General features: G+C 37.6%; 1 protein-coding gene and 1 long non-coding RNA gene across 2 annotated transcripts in view; both read right to left on the reverse strand.

Moving 5' to 3' along the window:
• The window catches only part of LOC105499715 (histone deacetylase 2), a 31149-nt gene that overhangs the window by 7556 nt on the left and 266 nt on the right, over positions 1–23327 (reverse strand). The window contains exons 2-8 of the mRNA XM_011772495.3: positions 12388–12500; positions 10642–10759; positions 8592–8666; positions 7986–8124; positions 5240–5381; positions 1459–1551; positions 1273–1381 (exon numbers count right to left, since the gene is read on the reverse strand). Of these exons, the coding sequence (XP_011770797.1) occupies positions 1273–1381; positions 1459–1551; positions 5240–5381; positions 7986–8124; positions 8592–8666; positions 10642–10759; positions 12388–12500 (789 nt within the window). The remainder of the gene's footprint in view (positions 1–1272; positions 1382–1458; positions 1552–5239; positions 5382–7985; positions 8125–8591; positions 8667–10641; positions 10760–12387; positions 12501–23327) is intronic.
• Positions 19607–23314, reverse strand: LOC139363284 (uncharacterized). The gene is made up of 2 exons (XR_011623309.1): positions 23066–23314; positions 19607–22050 (listed from the first exon to the last, which is right to left on the reverse strand). It is a non-coding gene; the product is annotated as an uncharacterized lncRNA (long non-coding RNA).

Genomic DNA, 23327 nt, shown 5'->3' on the forward strand with positions numbered 1-23327 from the left:
CTGACCTACAAAGGGACAATTAATTTAATATCATTTAACTTAATGTAGAATAACAGACTATACCATAATTCTAATACAGCTGGTATAGTAGCAATCGTAACATTAAGTAAAGAAGCTTTTAATATCTGTATTTAGTTATCCAATTCCATTAAGACCAGCAGTTGTTCTGGAGAAAGTTCTATCTGAGAATTCTCTACATCTTAGAGAATACAAAGCAGAGTATCAACTTGCTACCTAAAAGTTCACATGGAAAAAAACCTCTAAAATCATACACAAACACTCATGATAAAAATCATTTCTAACCAACAAATAAATTTTAAGATCTTATTAAATTTCAGATTTATTCTTACACCCTAGAAGTTCATTCCAGAATGGTGATATTTTGCTTTGGCCTAGACTTCCATCATATGCTGACTTCAACACGTGATCAAAATTTAGTATGTACTGCAGCACTCCTAATCTCCCACACACTTTTTATCAGGAAGCTACTTGAGAAGGCGCTCCACGAAAACATGAGAAAAAAATTAACGACAGAGAATAGAGCCACCAGGGAGAACCAATACAACAGAAAAAAAGCAGAGAACAGCTATATGTCCCGCCAGGTCTACCAAAGACAGTCATCCAAACATGAACAGATGAGAAGGCTGTTTTTCAAGAAGGTAAAAGTGACAGAATACTCAATGGATCTGAACATATGGAGATACTGAGACACCAGTAGTTTAGCAATAAGTGGAGAGAAAACTAAGCAAATGTGAAACTTAGGAACAATTATTCGGCAAAGAAAACTTATCCAAGTTTTCTTTGCCGAATATAAGCTGGAAAGTGTTTAAAGATGCTGCTGTAAACACTAAATGTCACAACCAAATTCTGATTTGTAAAAAATAGAGATGTGGGAAGGGTTACAAGTATGCTGTGGGCAAAGTGGTGAGGAGAGCTAAACCCTCTTCTTCCTTAATGAGAATAATCCAATTAAGTAATAAAGTATGCATTGTTTTATTGACACTGAGTCAACAAAAACATTCGAAAATAGCTGCCTTGGGTTCAAACTACAATAAACTAAAAAACTAGTCATATATAAATGTACATATAAATCTGCCACAATGTAACAAGAATAACTCTAGTCATATATACAACAGACAAAACCCCAGGAAAAATGCAGAGTATAGTGTTAAAACAGCAGGCAAGAAATTACAATGAGAACTTTTATGGGAAGTTCTTAGGTGGAAGAAAAACCATTTTTTTTCTGGGAATACCACCCTTTGAATTGCTTACCTTTCACTGTTAGATTGAAACAACCCAGTCTATCACCAGATAATGAGTCTGCACCACACTGTAATACCACAGCACTAGGTTGATACATCTCCATCACCTTTGAGATAATCTACACACAAGATAACAAATGTTAGCATCTCCAATAACATTCTGAAATTCCATTCCAATTTTGAAAACAATACTTACAGGCTTAAATATCTGCCCATATGACTCATCATCTATACCATCTCTCATTGGAAAATTGACAGCATAGTATTTGCCTTTTCCAGCACCAATATCCTAAAATACATAAACAGATCTTAGAGAATATTCTATAACAAAAAGTTTGACATTTGCTTACTACATTTTGAAAAGACTAAAAGACTATTAAGGATCCAATTTTGAATTCATCTTAGAAGTTGAGACCGGAACAATCAAATTGAGAAAGGAAATAATAAAGAACAAATAAGTATATGCTCCAATATTTATAAACTGATTGTAAAGCACACAAGAACCATTTTCAATTAATCTGTAGTGATTATTTTTGAGAGAAAAGAAATTTAACACAAGCAGTTAAAGGCAATGAAATTACATTATTACCTTAAACCAGAAAATCCATCATAAGCAGAATATGTAAGATGGCAAGGCAACTTTATGAGTAAACCTGTGGAAAATAAATGAAGCCAAAAAGCCCTGCAGGACAATCATCCGCAGAATCCTTCTTGTGGTTCACAATCTGTTGGTATGAGTTTACTTATGATGAAAGAACGACCCAGACTTTCTCGAAGATTTAACAGCTACCAACTAAAGCACCAGATTTGTTCTTTTTTGTTTTTTTGAGACGGAGTTTTGCTCTTGCTGCCCAGGCTAGAGGTGCAATGGCACGATCTTGGCTCACTGCAACCTCTGCCTCCCAGGTTCAAGCAATTCTCCTGCCTCAGCCTCCCAAACAGCTGGGATTACAGGCGTGCGCCACCATGCCCGACTAATTTTGTATTTTTAGTAGAGACAGGGTTTTTCCATGTTTGTCAGGCTGGTCTCAAACTCCTGGACCTCAGGTGATCCGCCCACCTCGGCCTCCCAAAGTGCTGGGATTACAGGTGTGAGCCATGGCGCCCAGCATCAGAGTTGTTCTTTAATTGGACTTCAAATAAATTTTGTTTCTACTGGTTGAATGAGTATCACTCCAGGCATTAATCTCTCTCAAAAGACACAAAGGTTCCAGCTACATATACTCTTAAATGATATATACACGTATTATATATACTTATTTGTATATGTTATGCATTTGTATGTGTGCGTATGCATTTGTGTGTGTGTTATGTATTCCTAGAAGATACTGTATAGTACAGATATTACTACAAACTAGTATTTTAACTGCAATACCAAAGGATTAGGAGCGTGCCACTCTTTTTCTTTTTTTTTTTTGATGGAGTCCTGCTCTGTCACCCAGGCTGGAGTGCAGTGGCGTGATCTCGCCTCACTGCACTCCAGTGAGCCAAGATCGCCTCCTCGGTTCAAGCAATTGTCCTATCTCAGCTTCCCAAGTTGCTGGGACTACAGGTGCATGCCACCACACCCACCTAATTCTTTTTTGTATTTAGTAGAGACAGGGTTTCACCATATTGGTCAGGCTGGTCTCGAACTCCTGACCTCAGGTAATCCACTTGACTCAGCCTTCCAAAGTGCTGGGATCACAGGCACGAGCCACCGTGCCTGGCTGGGGTGTGGGGTGCCTAATTCTTATGTGTGTTAAATTATAATGTCTGAAGATCCATGAATTTTTAGGATTACTAGCACTTGTGCAAGTTCTTCCTGAACTTCTCATGGAATGGTCTTAGCTTCAGTTCAATTTCACAAAAGCAAAATTTACCCTCAATATTAGAGTTATGAGACCCATCATCCAACGAGGGGAAAGCAAGCAAAATTACACACCTCCTCTCCCAATTTTTCTTGCAGTCTAAATTTTTATTAAGATTTAGTAACTAAATATAAGCCATACAAATATGGAAAAGACAAAGTATAGTGAATCCTTACACTCCTACTGCACAGTTAAAACACAGACGAAATATATTTTGACTCTAAGATTTCAGAATGCAGAAAAGTTGGTCAGCACTTCTCATCCTAACTGCCACTAACTAGCTGGCAACTCAGAGCTGCTGCCCTTGTTAGACTAAGCTTTATCTTTTCCAGGTCTCATTCTGCAACTGCTACTACGCCACCTTTCTTTCTTCCACTGACTACTCGAATTAAAGCAAACAGAGTTTCAACAATGAGCTAAGCTCAGCGTAGCCTTCTTTTCAGCATTAGAATGAATTAGCAGGCAGAAAAAGCGAGTGTTTATTAAATTAACATCCAAAGATACACGTGAGTTACACAGAAAGTCCAAATACAGCTGTACGTATAATGTAATGACTGATTTTAATTCTCTCACAAAATTATGGGGACATGCTTAAAATATTCAAATGTTATCCTTAAAACATCATTTAATACAGCGACTGTAAAATCTTAAGAAAAAGAGATGTTGAAAACCAGTCTCAAATCCTTCTAAAACATGCATTCTCTTAATATTTTCAAAAACTTCAAACTGTAAGAATTATGAATAATAACTGAGAAGAGACCATAGTGACATTCACCTGTCAGAAATTACATGAGGCTTCCATTTTCCACTTCTGAGATAAACTAGGATCATACTGCAAAGATACTGTCTTATTCTTTAAGCTTAAAACAAAGAAGACTTTTGCTTGACTTCCACTAGGATGTAATGGTTGCTGACAAATATATTCTATCGGTTTACAGCAGTGATTCTCAAATCACCCAGTTTCTGGGCCCTAAGAATGTGTATTTCTAACAAGTTCCCAGGTGATGCTGGTCTGCTTTCTCCTCAGTTTAGGGTCCACTGTTTGAGAACCACTAGTCTGTATGACCAGGTGGCGAAAAGGATAAATTGAAGGAGTTTACTGGCAAGGAACTGAAATTACAAATCTGCAATTTTAAAAGTTAAATAATTTAAACTCAAACCAAACATTTGACCTCCCACCCATTTGTAAGTATGGAAAAGTTTTACTAAGGTAACTCTTTTACTCAAAGAGTTTACTGAGAAAGGATCACATTGTGGTCTAACAAAGAAAAGCCATACAGCTTAAGAATACTTTATGGCAACTCTTTAAATTCTGGTTGCTAAACTGTAACGACATACCATAGACGTGAAAAATAACCTTAATAAAATAGTTTAGAACTTTGTTCAATGCCATATAAGACAAATCTCCCATATAATCCAGGTTGAACTAAAAACAGCTGTTTAAATTATTGAATAAATTTCAACATGTGTGTAGTTAGGTTCAAAAAAAGTGTGGTGAGGCAAAAAACCTTCAATGAGCTTACAGAAATAGGATTTGACCAGTGGTTTTCAGTCATAAAAGACAAGAGCATCAAATGGAAAAAGATAACAGAAATAAAATAGAAATACACTTAATGTAACAGGCAGGCAGGGCTACACTATTCTTTCTCTACGTAAATACATTACCAATTTTAGAAGTTTAAGGAAAAAAAAAAGATTAAAATTAGACCTACTAAAAGTCAAGACCAATCACAAAAGAGAGGAGCAGAAGAACCTAAAAAGACCTAGTCTATTTTATTCCACCGATCCTTATAATCAATAGCAACATAGGCTACCATCAGGTAGTTTTGAAGATTCAAACTGAACATCAAGAGAAGGGCTTCGTGCTTTGTGGATATTCAAAAATATTTATTCAACCAAAGAAAACAGCTGAGAAAAAAAAAAAACAAAAAACAGTCCTTAAGTTCTCACTAAATTTTTGCTTAGTTAGCAACAGTGAATTTTAGCAAATGTTACTGCATATGAAGTAATTGAATTCTGCATACAAGTTTCAAATTATTAACTCAGGAAAAATTCTACTTCAAGTATAAGGTTACTGATCTCCTAGGTTCGTCTCACAGTATTTATTAAGACAGAATTTAGTCTTACCCTCAAGTCTCCTGTGCCAGGAAAGTATTCCCCATATTTATGGAATGATACCGTCATTACACGATCTGTTGTATAAAAAGCTTCTTCAACACCATCACCATGATGAATATCTATATCAATATATAAGACTCTCTGATGATACCTGAAAGCAAATCCATAAGTTTTTATTTTTTTCTTTAAAGGTTATAAGATGGGAAGAAGCACCACAAATTCAGGAAACCTATTTTTGAGCTCTAGCATTCCAGGATGTTTAATCACCTTTTAAATTCGGCCTAAAAGGCTATTCAAATATCTGAGGTTTGAGCCTTAGGCCTTTAAATACCCACTTATGGCCCTACGTAGGTTAAAAAATACATATTTACTCTTTGTGAAATTTGTTCCATTCTACATGCTTCAAAAACATAGCACATATTTCTAATATATGAAAAACTGAAGATTATACCATACTCAAGATTGTTACTTTAATTAAAACACCTCTGTAGTAAATCTTCAATATTATAAAATAGGGATTGGCTAACTATAGCCCATGGCCCAAATTTGGCCAATTGCCTCTTTTTTCAGCTTTGAACTAAGAATAGTTTTTATATTTTTTAAATGGTTTAAAAACAAAACCAAAACAAGAGTATTTTCTGACATGTGACAATTAAAAAATTCAAATTTCAGTGTCCATAGAAAAAGTTTTACTGAAAGATGGCCATGCTCAATTGTTTATTACCCATGGCTCCATTTGAACTTCAGAATTGGTTAGCTGTGACAGAGGCTACATGTGGTACTCTCATCACTTCAAACTGGTGCTTGGAACACCACAGATAACAATGACACAGTTGTAACTCAAACACAGTTTAGGAGCCACATGAATCACCATATCATGACATTTTGTTACCAGTGTATACTCATGTCAAAATAAAGGGAAAATGGACTTCTCATGTCATCCTTCTGAAGTACAATGAAGTGAGATTTTGTTATTAGATGGCAAAGCATTGTATTTATTATGTAATGGTGCCATAGCTGTGCTAAATAAAACAATACAATGTAAATTGATATTTCCAGACTAAGCACTCATGAGACTATTCTCATAAGAATATAAAGAGCGTATAATAGTATAGCAAAATTTCTTCACAAAATTTAAAAAACAGAAATGAGGCTGTGATCAAGGTAAAGTTTCTGAGTGGCTCATGTGTTAGATAAGCAAGGAAAGCTGTCCACCAAGTCAATTTATTAAATCATGTTTGATTACACCACCCCAAAAAATTGTGTCCAGAGAAATTAAAGTTGTTTAAAACTATTAGCTGAGTGGGCAAGAACTTGCTCAAAGAGTTGAAGACACTGGAACCAACATCAACAGTCAATTAAAACACAAGGCAAATGATTGCAAATGATTTTCCTTTGCTCCTGATGAGCTGACAAGATGTTACACTGATCCTGCTCAATTACTGTTTATTTGAGGAGTCAGTATCAATTTTCAGTGACTGAAAAATCAGCCTCTATGGATAGCATGCATGGAATAACTACAAGCAAAAAACAGCTCAGTACAATATAAAGTAGAATCTGCTAAGATGTGTCATAACTGATGGCAAAAAATAACATTGCAAATGTCCACATTCATAAGTACCTCTACAGATCTCTCTCTCTCAAACTGCAGCCACAGCTAAGGAAAAATAACTCCTGCAGCAACTCAGAGATAATTTTATATCCATCAGTAGAGAACAAAGCCTCATTCACATATGGAAGTTAGGCAGTTAGACTAACTCAACAGGTCAACAAATTTCCTTAAATACTGGTTTCAAATTTTTGTCTTCAATTTACAATTTACAAAATACTAGAACATAAACTTCCAAGGTCATTGTCATTTTTTATTAGTTGAAACTAACTAAAATGAAAACTGCCAAACTACTTTTAAAAAAGGATATTTAATGGGAGTTTTGACATTTACATACACTTCTAATTCTTTTTTTTTTTTTTTTTTTGAGACAGAGTCTTGCTCTGTCGCCCACGCTGGAGTACACTGATATGATCTTGGCTCACTGCAACCTCTGCCTCCCAGGTTCAAGCAACTCTCCTGCGTCAGCCTCCTGAGTAGCTGGGATTACAGGCACGTGCCACCATGCCCAGCTAATTTTTGTGTTTTTAGTAGGATGGGGTTTCACCATGCTGGTCAGGCTGGTCTTGAACTCCTGACCTCATGATCCACCCACCTTGGCCTCCCAAAGTGTTGGGATTACAGGCGTGAGCCACGGGCACCCGGCCTTTTATACACTTCTAATTCTTTTTTTAAGGTAGGATCTCACACTGTTGCCCAGGCTAGAGTGTAGTGGCAGGAACATGGCTTCCTGCAGACTCTACTTCCTGGGCTCAGATACTCCCACCTCAACCTCCTGGGTAGTTGGGACTACAGATGCATGCCACCACATCTGGCTAATTTTTTTCTTGGCAGAGATGGGGTTTTGCCATGTTGCCCAGCCTGGTCTCAAACTCCTGGGCTCAAAAGATCCACCCACCTCAGCCTCCCAAAGTGTAGGGATTACAGGCCTCGGCCATAGTGCCTGGCCACACACTAACTCTTAATAATTGAAGATTTGGGCAAACTTCCTGCATTTCTTCATTGTTTTGTAATGAATTCCCAGAAAATTCACCATTAACTATTTCAACCTATGGCTTACCTGATTTTTTTTAAGCCACAGACTTTTATTGTGTTTTAATGAAAACATTTTATCACTGAAAAAAGTACCAATATAAATTAACATACTTTAGTAATTCAAGGATGGCAAGCACAATATCATTAACATAACAGAATCCTGATGCTTCTGATTTCTTAGCATGATGTAATCCTCCAGCCCAATTAACAGCCATATCAGTCTGTTGTCGGTTTAACTTCACGGCTCCAGCTAAGAAGTAGAAACAAGGTAGACTTTTTAAATATTTAACATAAAAAATTAGTACAACGAGACGAAAACCCTACAAGTGTATGCCATGCATAAGAAAGAGCTTAAAATCATAAAACTTAACAGAAATCATCTATGACACAAATAGGAGTTTCTCCTTAGAAAAACATTCTCCCAGAGCTGCGCCCTGAGATTAAATAATGGTTTATGTAGATGGTGGTACTAACAATGATAGCTAGAAGACAAGGGGGATGAAAGAAGTCTGTAAGTGAAAAATGTAAGTTACAAAAGTATTTAAGTCACAATAACAAAACAGAGGTTTGAAAGCAAATTGTACTGTACTATAAACATACTGATTTCCTTTTGTTATCAAAATTCACAATCATTAAAACTCCTGCTTTACACAAATAACCTGGAAGATACACACCAAATTTAGAACAACTTTTAAATCTGATTGTATTAGCACTTACCAACTGAACCACCAGTTGAGAGTTGACAAAACTCAAAGAGTCCATCAAACACTGGACAATCTTCTCCAACATTAACTGTGGAAGATGGATTTCATTAATTTCAACACACTCTGCAAATTAATGAAAGCCTTTTCTTACAAAAACTATTTCCTACGAATACTTTTTTTGCTTGATGCAATCATCAAACATACACTTCACAGTGTAATATAAAGTTTACAACTTTAAAATATATTTATTGTTTTATCCAAGGTAATTACAGTGTTATCTGTGAAAGATCATCATCAAATCTTATCAGGAGTATCTGTGGAATATTTCTGGTCTATTAACAAGAACTCAATAGTTGTCTATGCACAACAGTTCTCATTTAATTAAAACACAGGCTTAAATTTTCTAGACCTTTTCCCTTAATATTACAGTAAGTTAACATTCTAAAAGTAACTTCAATTGCTGTATGATTTACTTTCTTTAAAACTCCTTAAATACGTATTAATATCTGTAACTTTGAAATGCATGTCAGGAAGTTACTAAACCAAAAAGATGTAACAGCTGGTTGCCTATTTCCGTGGCTAATCTTGATCTTGAAAGCTTGTAAGAATTAACCAGGTTCATGGGAGCCAAAATACAGAAGGATATTAAAGACAACAAGGAAAAAACATATACAGATAAATGACACAACATCACACATTTAGTTCCTCAGTATTGACAGAATGAAGGGGATATGGCAGACATATATAACCCTTTCTTACTCTTTCCCTATGCCCTTGAATTGTAACCTCTTCAAGAATAAGGGTCCTTGTTTTATATATTAATATCTTTGTACATCCTTAAGTCACAAGCACTATAAGAAATACATTTTAGTTTCTTACTGCTCAGATAGATCATAATTTTTTTTTTTTTTTTGGATACAGAGTCTCACTCTGTTGCCCAGGCTGCAATAGCGTGAGCTCGTGAGCTCGGCTCATTGCAACCCCCACCTCCGGGGTTCAAGCAATTCTCCTATCTCAGCCTTCTGAGTAGCAGGATTACAGGTGCACGCCACCACACCCAGCTAATTTTTTTGTACTTTTTTTAGTAGAGACAGGGTTTCGCCATGTTGGCCAGCCTGGTTTCGAACTCCTGACCTCAGGTAATCCACTCACCTCGGCCTCCCAAAGTGCTGGGATTACAGGCGTGAGCCACCACACCCAGCCAGGATCATAAGCTTAATATAAGTCATTATTATGCAGGTTTTATATCAATCCTGTTACGCTGTTTGCCCAAGGGCTACCCATGCCTCTTTTGCATCTAAGTTGGAAACTTCATTGAAAAAAAATAATAATTAAATACTATCTGTTCTAATTATATTGTAGCATTATAACAAATCAAACAAGATACGGTAGAAATGTATATGAGGTTGTAAATATGAGATGTCTAGTACCTACACTAATTTAGTATTATAATCATCACTGAAGTCAATCAATACAAACACTAATGAGAATGATCTTCAGTATCAAGCTTTAAGATACTGTTCCAATAATTTTAAGCTGACTTTTGCATTCTACCTTCAAGCCAATTTGTTACCAATCTCTCAAAATAAAATATTTTTAACCTGTACAACAGAATATTATGTAGAATCAAAAGCTTCACTAACATCTCAACACAGAAAAAGAGATGTGTATTATAGTCCAGGTTAACTGAAGTACACAAAGAGAAGACAAGAGGTATATGTCAAGCTAAGGCTAATCAAAGTGTAATCTTGTTTTTGTTTTTTGAAGCAAGGGAGCAAGGGAGTGAGGTCTCCCTACCAATATGTATTTACCCAAAGTTATCAGGGGAGCAAACTAGGAGTAGAACAATATCCAAACAGCAGTTTCATGAACCAGTAAGCTTCACATAGGTTTGTTTTTTTTCTTAAGTAGCTTTAGTAGCGTTACAATGACTTTTCAAAGTAGCAAGTAATTGTAACATATTAGACCAACAGGAAAAATATTCAGATTTGGATCATTTGAAGCTCCTAAAAATACTAATTTACATTTATCAATGTGAAAATACTTTTTACTTAGAAACGTACATCTCTGCATCTGCTTACTATACTCAGACATATTATCTGGTCTTATTGACCGCAGAAATTTGATATACTCATCACTGTGATATTTTGTCATTTCTTCAGCAGTGGCTTTATGGGGCCTCTGTGAAGAGAAATAAATGTCAGAACTGTGGAATTACAACTGGTTATATCAGTATTATCAAACAAATATACAAATTCTCCTAATAGTCTCCTCAAAAGAACTAAGTCTACCGGAACAAAATATATAAATTCCAAAACCAACCCAAACTTATACATGTGTTTTAGAAAACAGTAATCAATTTCAAAACTAATTCAAACTCCTTTAAAAGCATTACACAGGCATATCAACTATGATTTAATCACTCCTTATTTTAGTGGAAATAGGTTGAGTAAAAAGTCAAATCCATATGTTCATAAACTCTACTTTCTCTCCTTTTCCATGATAAAACATACAATGATTTCATCAATGAAATCACTCACTAAACGAGAGTGTCAATTCTAAATCTTTGTTCATGACCTCTCATCCTTTCTTCTATCCTAATCTTCTTTGTTCTGAAGAGCTCAATTTCACCTATGACACAATTCTTTCACAAGACTTCCAGACTGAATCTTATTCTAACTTCCCCTCTTCTCTAAATGTCTACATGTAACTGAAAATTCACATATTCACATATACTGCCTAACATTAATTGCTTTAAATATTTATTTTCTCCCCAAATAGCTAATTGTTGTGTCTGTATTTGTTTACACATACCCTCATCTTTATCTACAAAAACATTAAGGCAGCTGTTGCACTTGTGTTATTTGTACTATGCTTGGCCACTAACACAGTATTCTATATGTATTATATGCCCTGTAAATATATGTGGGATTAATTTTATGTGTAATTATTTTGTAACAGCTGCAGGTCAACTCTTTTCAGCAGCACAGTCAGATTAACAATTATTGGAAAAAAAAAAAAAATAGTTAATATGCCACACTGAGTTGTTGCTATACTGAGTTGTTCTCCAGAAACATGAAAGTCTAGGGTAGGGGTAACTTTTTTAAATGCTTAAAGGAAGATGGGAAAAAAAAAGCTATAGTTCCCATTCTTATACATCTCTTAAGAATAAAACAGGGGGCCGGGCGCGGTGGCTCAAGCCTGTAATCCCAGCACTTTGGGAGGCCGAGACGGGTGGATCACGAGGTCAGGAGATCGAGACCATCCTGGCTAACACGGTGAAACCCCGTCTCTACTAAAAAATACAGAAAACTAGCCGGGCGTGGTGGCGGGCGCCTGTAGTCCCAACTACTCGGGAGGCTGAGGCAGGAGAATGGCGTGAACCCGGGAGGCGGAGCTTGCAGTGAGCTGAGATCCGGCCACTGCACTCCAGCCTAGGGGACAGAGCGAGACTCCGTCTCAAAAAAAAAAAAAAAAAGAATAAAACAAAAAGAGTTTTTTCAGCAGCATAGGCAGGTTACCAATGATTGTAATAAAAATAGTTAATATGCTATATGGAGTTGTTCTCTAGAAACATGAAAGCCTAAGGTAGGGAGAACTTTTTTAAATGGTTAAAGGAAGAGGAAAAAAGAGGCTATAGCGCTCATTCTTATTCATCTCCTAAGAATAAAACAAAAAAAGAAGTTTGTTTTCTTCCAGATCTTTTCATCTGCTAAATGCCCTCAAAAGGGGAGTAATAGACAAAGTTTCACAGTAGCTAAAAAAAAAAAAAAAATCAGTGCTGAATATGTATCAAAAGGAATACTCACATATATTTCCATTTTTCTGTATAAGCCATAATTTAACAACAAGTTATGGGTCATGCGGATTCTATGAGGCTTCATGGGATGACCCTGTCCATAATAATAATTTCCAATATCACCTAAAATAGAAAAGACACAAACTAAATACAGACAAGAGACTCTCCATGAATTATTTGAATTTATGTATATCTATCATTAGAAGGCATTTACTACTTAACAAAATGTATTTAAAACCTTAGTGACTTAGATTTTGCAACTTTCAAACTGTATCAGACGACCAAGATGCTATGCACACTTTTACCAGCTGAAGACTCCATTATTACATACATTTATCTGTAGATTAAGGAAAGCAAGCTTTTCTGATTTTTAGTTACCCCCAGTTTTTAAAATTTCTGTTCCTTGAAGTGATGCCTGCTTTCAGTATTCTCTGGCAAATTCAGATGCTTATGGTAAGTTCTCTGAGTTTTACTGGTATGATTTAAAATGTTTTCAGCAAATAACTGCTTCTTGGATGAATTGCTGGCATTTCAGAAATCTCATAAAACGCCAATGGCGTTTTAAATGTTAAAACATACTGTGTCCATATTAAGGCCCATCAGGGAAGTTTTGGTAACTGAAATTTAGGTCCTAAATGAGGTTTTGCTCCACTAAGACACAGCATGACATTTTGCAAGGTGATAAAAATACTGTCTCATTCTTCATGACTAAAAAGTTTTAATTCCTTGTTAAATATATAATTCCTTGTTAAAGTTACAATTCTTGTTAAATGGCATCTTATATCACAATGTCTTTAAACTCATGCATAAGATTTAAAAAAGAGAAAATAACACCAAAATCACAGATTTTCATCAACTAAATTTCAATAAAATTAATACGTCTAGGTAAAGCTCCAGTGTTTCTTATAATAGTAAATAACAAGAAGTCTCTTAAATATATAAAGTCAACCCTCTGTATCTGTGGACTCAACCGAGGACTGAAAATATTTTTAAAAAATCGATGGTGGTGTGCAACATGTATAGACTTTTTTTCCTTATCATCTTCCCCTAAATACAGTGTAACAACTATTTACACTGCATTTGCATTGTATTAGGTATTATGAGTAATCTAGAGATGATTTAAAGTATAAGGGAGGATATGCATAGGTTATATGCAAATACTATACCAGTTCATTTAAGGAACTTAAACACCCATGAATTTTGCGATCTGTGGAGGTCTTGGAACTAATACCCCACAGGGTCAGGAGAGTCAAGCTATTTTAATGGTTTGGAGTCTATCATTTCAACATAGACTTATATATTACAATAAAAGCTAGGATAAAGAATGCGATTTATCCGCTAAATCTTTCAAAGTCCTCCCTAAATACACCTTTTGTTTGTTTAATGGAAACAACCCCAAAACTTTTTTGTCCTCTCTTCTACATATTTGATAACAGTCCAGGATAAGCAATCAGCTTTTACAAAATCCATGCTTCTAACAACACAAATATTTGCTTTTCTTGGTATCATACCTCTAATTTTACCTAACTTCATTTTCAACACAGCTCTCTTCTCAAAACAATTCATATACACAAGGTCTTTTAAAGGGAAAGCCACCTTTTCAAACGCAAGTGCCAACAAGGCTAAGAAACAATATAGACTTTAGCAAAGCAGAGCCATGGCCCTTTGCAACATTCCTCTGCAATTATAATTAAGAGGCAATGAATGCAGAAAATAAACTACCTATTAAGAAAGAATCTACCATAAAGCTCTACCTTACATGGTGACAATATAAGGCACATACAATTCCTTGAAAGCAGCCTGGTCTCATCAATTCTTAGATATGGAAAACCCACTAGTGTTATAAAGCATCATGTAATTAAGTTAATACAAGGGAAAGCATTTCTTAGTTATCGCTACTAAAGAAATTAATCATTAAAGTAAAAATAAATAAATTCTAGTTTTCACTAGAAATGCAGATTCTATGAGGTTTCATGGGATGACCCTGTCCATAATAATTTCCAATATCACCTAAAATAGAAAAGACACAAACTAAACACTAACTTCCATCTATCTGCCTCTGCGTAAGAATTACCCAAATCAAATGTCTCTAACATCTACTACGTCATAACATCAAATACTCTAGTTATGCGCACACTGAAAATCCAGTGAAAAGCCCCAGGCCCCAGTAACTGGAGACTACAGTAGCAATTTCTGAGCAAGTGTATTTGGGAAAAAAAAAAACAAAAAACAGTAATTAACACTTGTTGAGTTTACGAGAAGGTACTATTCTAAGAACTTCACATATCTTTTAATCTTACCAATAAACTTATGATGTGGGTATTATTACATTATTCCTATTGTATAATAGTAAAGAACGATGAGAAACAGACAAGTCAGGTAATACTGCCTATGTCACATAGCTAGCAAGTGAAGGAGCTAGATTCAAACTCCGGCAAGGCAGCTCACAGCTAATGTTCTTAAGTAGTAACACGGAATGCCAAGGGCACTTATAGATTCACTAGAAATGGCAGGGTGAAGGCTGAAAAAAAACAAGACATAATATGAAATATAAATATTTTAAATAAAGGCTTCGGATCTTGGTTAATTTAAAGAAAACCAACACAAGAAACTATGTACCTAATATATCAGAGTAATTTACTTTTTACTAATAGGGTCCTCAAATTGTATACGAATATGCATAGCTTTCAACAAGTTTCTCTGTTGAAATTTAGGGACCCCAGTCCCACAAAGAACACACAAAGAACTTAAATGATACATGTATACAGGGCAGCCAAGCTACAGATAATTATTTGGTTAACCAAGAATTCTTCTGGCTGGGAGCGGTGATTCACGCCTGTAATCCCAGCACTTTGGGAGGCTGAGGCGGGCAGATCACGAGGTCAAGAGACCAAGACCATGCTGACCAACAGTGTGAAACCCCGTCTCTACTAAAAATACAAAAAATTAGCCGGGTGTGGTGGCGTGTGCCTGTAGTCTCAGCTACTCAGGAGGCTGAGGCAGGAGAATCACTTGAACCCTGGAGCTGAGATTGTGCCACTGCACTCCAGCCTGGGTGACAGAGAGACTCTGTATCCAAAAAAAAAAAAAAAAAAAAAAAAAAGAATTCTTCTAAAATACAAAGGGGTTATAAAATAACCATCTCCAACTTTTTCCCACTAATTCTGTATCTCACAATTCTCTAGATGGCTACTTTGCAGGCATCCATTTTTTTTTTCTTTTTGAGATGGAGTTTCGCTCTTGTTGCCCAGGCTGGAGTGCAGTGACACGATCTTGGCTCACTGCCACCTCCGCTTCTGGGGTTCAAGCGATTCTCTGCCTCAGCCTCCCAAGTAACTGGGATTACAAGGGCCCCCGACCACATCTGGCTAATTTTTGTATTTTTAGTAGAGACGGGGTTTCTCCATATTTGCCAGGCTTGTCTCGAACTCTTGACCTCAGGTGATCTGCCCGCCTCGGCCTCCCAAAGTGCTGGAATTACAGACATGAGCCACTGTGCCCGGACCACTTTTGCATAAAGCATAAAAAAGCTAAGAAGTTTTAAGACCCTACAATTTTTATTCATCATTTACATGGTCAGTAATGTATTAATAATTTGGGCATTTTAAACGTTACTGATTTTCGTCAAAATACAGCTTGATTATCCCTAATCTGAAAATCTGAAATCCAAAACGTTCCAAAATCTGAATTTTTTTGAGCACCAACTTAATGGTCAAGCAAATGTTAACTGCAGCATGTCAAAGTTTTTATTTTCGAATTAGGGATGCTAACTGGTAAATAATTACAAATATTGTAAAACGTCACCAAATCTGAAATACTTCTGGTCCCAAGAATTCAGATAAAGGATACTCAACCTTTACATAAAAATACTTTACCAATAAAATAAATATCCAGAAAAATCAGCTCAAGGTGGTTCCTTGAACACAACAAACTTTGTCAATGCAAAGAAATTACTGTAAAGAATTATTTATCTGCAAACTTTTACAAATTGCTCACTCTTCAAGAAGCCAACAGAATGGAAGTGTCTACTAAGGTCCACAATCTCTTATCCATATTCCTTGAAATTAGGTATGTTTCCAATTTTACACTTTTTCAGATTTTGTAGAGATATGGTACACCTGCCATATATTACGTAATAGCCTAGAGTTTGGGGGGCATGACATAATCAAACATAAATATTTCTGCAGCAAAAAAGTGTGAATATTTACAGTATTCACAGCGGAATAAAGATCATAAATAGCCTCACATTGATTCAGGTTAAGATTTTGATTCCAAATGAGTTACCAAAATTTTTTTCAATTTTCAGGTCATTTTGGATTTCAGAACTGTGAAATGTACCTTTAGACCCAAAGATAAGTTGACTGTAAAAAAAAGACTCAGAAAAAAACAAGAAAAAAGAAAAAAGTGTATTATTTTCGTCTTCCAGACTACGTAGCCCACTATCCATTTTTTATACATATTAACACATCTTTAATACATATTTCAAGGAAGTCACTTCTCCTTGAGACATTTGGAGCCTTGGCGTCCATAATACCATTTTCTTGGATTTTACTCCTAGCCCAAGGCCACTCCACCGTCAACCTTTAAAGATCAAGGGTTTTCAGTGCATCCATTCATTTAATAAATCAAGAGCCTACCATGTGCCAAGCAGGTATTGTTCTAAGTGTTTGGGTTCATCAGTGAACAATAGTTCTGCCCTAAATTCTCTTCTCTTGGGAGTTAAGTCCTGGGACCAGTTGTCTGTCTATGCTGCATCTTTTTCAGTCTCAATACTTCACCTGATATAAACTGAGAAATCCCAAATTTCTATGTCTAGACTCTCCTCTCTGGATTATAAACTCACAGAGGTTAACTCTCTTCTCAGTCTTTTCACTTGAATTCAATAAGGATCCCAAATACATGTTCAAAACAGCTCTTTATTAGTATTCCCAACCTTAGTGAGTAAGTACCACATACCACCTAACTGCTCAATCCAGAAACTTGGCTTTATTCTCTACCACCATCCCCCAGCTCCAACTCCATTTCTAATCCATCAAAAAGTTCTATTGGTTTGAGGCCCAAATCTCTCTTAAATGTGTCTATTTCTATCTAAAATGCAACCATTACATTTTATATGGACTAAAATGCGTTCAATTCTTGCTTCCAGCCTATAGTCCACAACTCCTTATCAATTATTTGAAGAGAAATAATTGCATTGTACTTGAAAAACTTTCAATGGCTTTCCACCTCTGGGTAAAGTCAAATTTCTTACCACACAGTTTTGTGCAGTCCCACCTTTTACTGCCCAACATGGGACTCCACATTTTCCTCATCTTCCTTCCCATTAAGTGCACCAAGTTCTATTAATAACTATCTGGCTTTACTATTTGTAATACCTTATGTAGTAACTCTTTTTAAGGCTGGCCCATTCTCTTCCTTCAGGCCTTCCCTTTTCTGATTACCCTATCAAAGGTCCCCTCTCTTTTACTTTTTTTTTTTTTTTTTTTTGAGACAGAGTCTTGCTCTTGCCACCTAGGCTGGAGTGCAATGGCATGATCTCGGCTCACGGCAACCTCTCCGCCTCCCAGGTTCAAGCGATTCTCCTGCCTCAGCCTCCCAAGTAGCTGGGATTACAGGCACCCGTCACCATGCCCGGCTAACCTTTTTTTGTGTTTTTAGTAGAGACATGGTTTCACCATGTTGGCCAGGCTGGTCTCGAACTCCTGACCTCATGATCTGCCGCCTCAGTCTCCCAAACTGCTAGGATTACAGGTGTGAGCCACTGCACCCGGCCCCCTCTCTTACTTTATACCTGCAGTCTTTTATTTCCTTCTTAGGACTTGAGCAATCTTTTGTCTATTTGGCACACAGTAGGAACTTTAAGCCTATTTGATATGTCTGAACCCAAAGCTGGCTTAATGAACAAGTAAGTATAAGCAGACTGCTACTGAAATACAGAGGAATAAGGCTTACTCATCAGTACAAAAAAATTCTTAGACTTATCTGAATTCTTCCAAGTTTAAATTTATTAACATTCCCTAAGAGATGCCTTCTCCAATCCCAAGTGTTTTCCTTTAAGGACTTGTCAACAGAAGCATTTAAAGTTTTTGTTAAGGATTTTTGTTTGGTAGCAGAGGAAACTCTTTGAAAAGGAGAAAAGAAAAATAAAGATTCCAGATGTTGATCTCTCCTTGGACATTAAAACTAGAGTCAATGTGGAAAAGGAAAAGTGGTAGACTGCACCAAACAGAAATGTGAATCTGTTTTCATCTAAACAATACAAAAAATGCCAAAATGCCACCCATCCTACCTACAGAGGAGTTCCAAGAATTAGAAGGAACGTTTTATGAAAGTGTTCTAATGAGGAATTGGCTGGGCGCAGTGGCTCACGCCTGTAATCCCAACACTTCGGGAGGCTGAGGCGGGTGGATCAACCTAGGTCAGGAGTCCGAGACCAGCCTGGCCAACGTGGTACAACCCCGTATTTACTAAAAAATACAAAAATTAGCCAGGCGTGGTGGCATGTGCCTGTAATAATCTCAGCTACTGGGGAGGCTGAGGCAGGAGATTTGCTTGAACCTGGGAGTGGGGTGGAGGTTGCAGTGAGCCGGGATCACGCCACTGCACTCCAGCCTGGGCAACAAGAGCAAAATTCCATCTCAAAAAAAAAAAAAGGTATAAGGAATTAATCATTTATTCATCACTAATTCAAAAAAAAAAAAAAGCTACGTTTTTAAATGTAGTTGGCAAAGATACAGACACAAGCAAAACAGACAGACTGTCCTAATGAAGCTTATGTTATAGTGAGGAGAGAGACAAAAGTTATATGGTACAACCGAAAGGAAGAAAAATAAGGCAGTAACAGGGACTTAGGTAATAGGAGAAAGCATCTCTGATAAGGTAAAATTTGAAAGAAAAGAGAGGCAAAAGATTTCTGGGGGAAAGACAAGTACAGGAAAATTTCAGTCTTATTTAGTCACATTTTATTGTGCAATTAGTATTATTGGTATTTATGAACTGCTGCTGTAATTAATTTAGCACTTATTTGCCTCCAAAGAAATGATTACCTATTTCACGGATAATAAAGATTTATACTACAGCTAAGAATCTATGCAGTTGTATTAAAGGTTATTCAGCAAAAGACTTTGGTACCACTCCTAAATACAAGTCTAAGAAAATCTGACAACCGTTGACTGCCAAGTAGAATTTCTATAATTTGCTAAAGAAGGAGTACATTGGGAGGTATCATCTTGGTAATTTTTTTTTTTTTTTTTGAGACCGAGTTTCGCTCTTGTTGCCCAGGCCGGAGTGCAATGGCACTATCTCGGCTCACTGTAACCTGTACTTCCTGGGTTCAAGCCATTCTCCTGCCTCAGCCTCCCGAGTAGCTGGGATTACTGGTGCCTGCTACCACACCCAGCTAGTTTTTGTATTTTTAGTAGAGACGGGGTTTCGCCATGTTGGCCAGGCTCTTCTCGAACTCCTGACCTCGGGTGATTCGCCTGCCTCAGCCTCCCAAAGTGCTGAGATTATAGGCTTGAGCCACCACACCTGGCCTAATCTTGACAACTTTTATGTTTATATAGTTTTATCTGTATACAGTCTTTGAGTGTTTTTTTCTGGACCACTTGTCTCCAAATCTGATTATGCATCCCTCTCAGAGTAGTAAAAACTAAAGCACAGGGCAATTTGTGTATAGTTACATAATTAGGTATATAAACCCTATTATACTGCATACACCATAAAAACAGGCACTAAATATATTTGGCCTCAAGATTAATTCAAAACAAAGTATAGTTAAACATGTCTAGATAAAGTATTAAAAATGTGAGTACTATAACTAGAGCCTAACACAGCTTGGCTGCTAATTATATTTAAGTAGAGAAAAATCACATCGTTTTAAGGCCCAGAAAGGATCTTAGTGACTATCTAATTAGCTGTATCATTTTACAGATTGTTGATGATGATCTAGTGTATAAAGAATGAACATGATTTAGAAGTATGTTTTTGGGAATTTGGAGGCATGGGTCAATAGCTACAGTCAGAGAAGTAATAACTTCTCTTACTTTTCAAAGATTTAAGGATACCTAATCCATCAATGTCTGAAGGTTCCCTTGGGACCAACATTTCAGTGACCTAAACGGTTACCGGAAGATTACATAATGTGTGCAGAGAACAATATGTATATCTTTAAAAGTTCTTTCATTAAGATGCAAACAGCCTCAGTGGCAGACATTCTGTGTGGCCAAGAGGCTCAGTGTGCCTAACAGCCCCAGGAAGACTAAAGGTAGGATTCCTATGGTTATAGAATTTGCTACTTCCCTCCTTTTCTTTTTCACTCACTTTCTTCCTTCTACTTCCTTTACCAAGAAGTTAAAACCATCTAACCTAGGCTAGCAGATAATTCAGACCCTATTACTACAGATATAACCCATTCCCAATCCAATTCATGTTATATACCTTAAAGTCACATAGGTACAGAAGCTCCTTTCCTTGCATTCTTTTCTCACAATAAAAAAAGAATTAGTATTGCCGCTTTTCTAAGCTGACAAAACAGTGTTCTCTAGTAATAAAAATGTAAGTTTTTGGATGAGGTCAGCACGCTATCACATATTAATAATTAGCATAATACCTATAAAATTTAATAATCTCTGCAAAATATTTTAACTCCCTCCCACAAAAATTCAGATTATGTGAAATATAAGCAACTAAGAACTCCACTTTAAAAAAAAAAGTGAGTCACAGACAAAAGACAAAATAACCCACCAGAGATTTCCAAACTATCAGCTATTCACTTGGTTGCTGGCCATCAGGTAAAGCAGGTGAATGGGCTACAATAAAGTATTATATTAAGTCACAATCACAAGACAAATATTTCCACTCTACTTATCAACCTTGCATCCTTCCCCGGGGACTAGTGCCTGCTCCCATTCACACAACAAAGATTATCACAAATGGACCCACGACAAGAGAGCTGTTCAGAAACTGCTACTCAAGTGTACCCTCCTGGTTCTAGGGTTCCACTGTGGTGACAAGAAATTACAAGCAGCTTCCTTCATCAAAGCCCATCACTACCAACAGCAACTGACAGCTTCCAGAAGAACCTCAGTACCACTTTCCCTACCCAAAACCTTTCCTCTTTACTCCAACCCTTGACAAGGATAAATCTCTAAACTTCATAAACAAGGTAATTCTACAAATTAACTTATACACAGGGTTACTTCCTTTCCAATTTGATCAAGGAATGCAGGGCAAGAACAACCCAAAATATGCAATGTAAATCATGTTGAAATTAAAATGTATTTCCATCTCCACCCCTCCACGATGGCATAATTTCAAATCAATTTATATAACACATATCTGGTCCTCTGAAAAATCATTTTTTAAAAGTAGGGCTGTTATTATTCTGTCCTAGCTATCGCAGATCAGACAATTCAGATTTATTCTGTAAGATTTCAGATTTTCTCCAAATGACACAGGTGGTTATTTTATATATAAGAGTCATTAAAAGATTAATCCTTTTTAACTAAAAAGAGAGTACGGCCATTTACAAGTTAAAGGCAGATTTATTCTAAGCTGGTGCTCTAGGTTCTTACCTCTCTAAGATTCTGTGATTTACAATACACCAAATGTAGGAAACAGCTTCCAAAATTTGTATTGCTTCATACAAATCAGGACTTTCAGGTCAAGGAGCCTAGGATAGGTTCTCTGTTAAATTTTGGAATCCTTTTTCTCAAGAGTAACCTACTAGAAACTATTTACCAAGCCTTTGTGAAATCTGTAAAACAGGTTACTACTCCATTCAGCCACGAAACAGGATTCGAAGATTTAATATTACTGCTCATACTCCAAATTATAGAATGCTTAAAATTATCTGACTTTTGTAATTCACTACACGGTGAGCTCAAATTTACCTTATTAGAATATTTAGTACTTCTGCACTTCTCCCACTTCTCAAAGTTTTCCCACACCAGGATGCCCACCACCTAGGAACAGCCTTTGCAAGATACCAGTGCTCTCTAAATCCCCAAAGCAGGGTCGATTTCCCGATCGAACAAAGAGCAACAAAGAAGTGGGTGGTAACCACCACTCTCAGAGGCGAGCCAGGACCCATCGAGTGTGATCTACAACACAAGCGGTAGCAGTTCCACATCTCCCTACCACCTCTTACTTCCTGCGAAGGCTTTCTGCCTGAAACTGGAAAATCCGAACTATTATTGAGGAAGTGGAGCCCTTCCATTTGAATCCTGAGAAAGAGGCGCTCAAAGAATCCGGCGAACAAAGGAGAGGGTTGGAGCCCACGCAAAACATGGGTGTGATAAAGCCACAAGCCGGACTTGAGCCCCCACCCTCAGTAACTACTCTCCAGCGCCCACCCGGGAGGAGGGGTCCGGGGAAAGACTGGAAGCCGAGGAAGGAGAAGACGCTCCGGCCAGACCCAACGCAGGGGAGGGGAGGCGAGCTGGCGAGGAGGGGGGAAGGGGACGGGAGGGGCGGAGCTCTCGCGGCCGCGGGGCTTTGTGTAGAGTCAAGGCCGGGGTAGAAATTTTGCCTCGCGGGGGACGGGTCGAGGGGATAGAAAGCCTACGCCGGGCACCCCAAACCTGCGCTGCCACGAATGGTGGGCAGGAGAGAGGAGAGAATGGGCCGCCCCCTTCCCCGCCACCACCAAGGCGGGGTAGGCCGGCGCCGTCCCCAGCAGCGGCCACCTTCGAGGCTGCGGACGGCACGGACTAAGGGAGAGAGGCAGGAGACAAGCCGGGCGGCCCCCCGATTCCCGCCCGCAGGAGCCGCGGGTGCTGCGCGAGGAAGACGGTCTCGTTCTAACCGCGCCGGGCCGGGAACGGGTTAAGATGCGGCCAAATGTCGGTCCCTCCTCCTTCCCACCCCTCAGCTCCGGCGCCCACTCGCGACGGCGGCCGCGGAACCCAGCACCCGGCCCGCGCGCCCACCCGGACACCGGCCCCGCAG

Source organism: Macaca nemestrina, chromosome 5 (assembly GCF_043159975.1).
Source record: "Macaca nemestrina isolate mMacNem1 chromosome 5, mMacNem.hap1, whole genome shotgun sequence".
In the NCBI taxonomy this organism is placed as follows: Eukaryota; Metazoa; Chordata; class Mammalia; order Primates; family Cercopithecidae; genus Macaca; species Macaca nemestrina.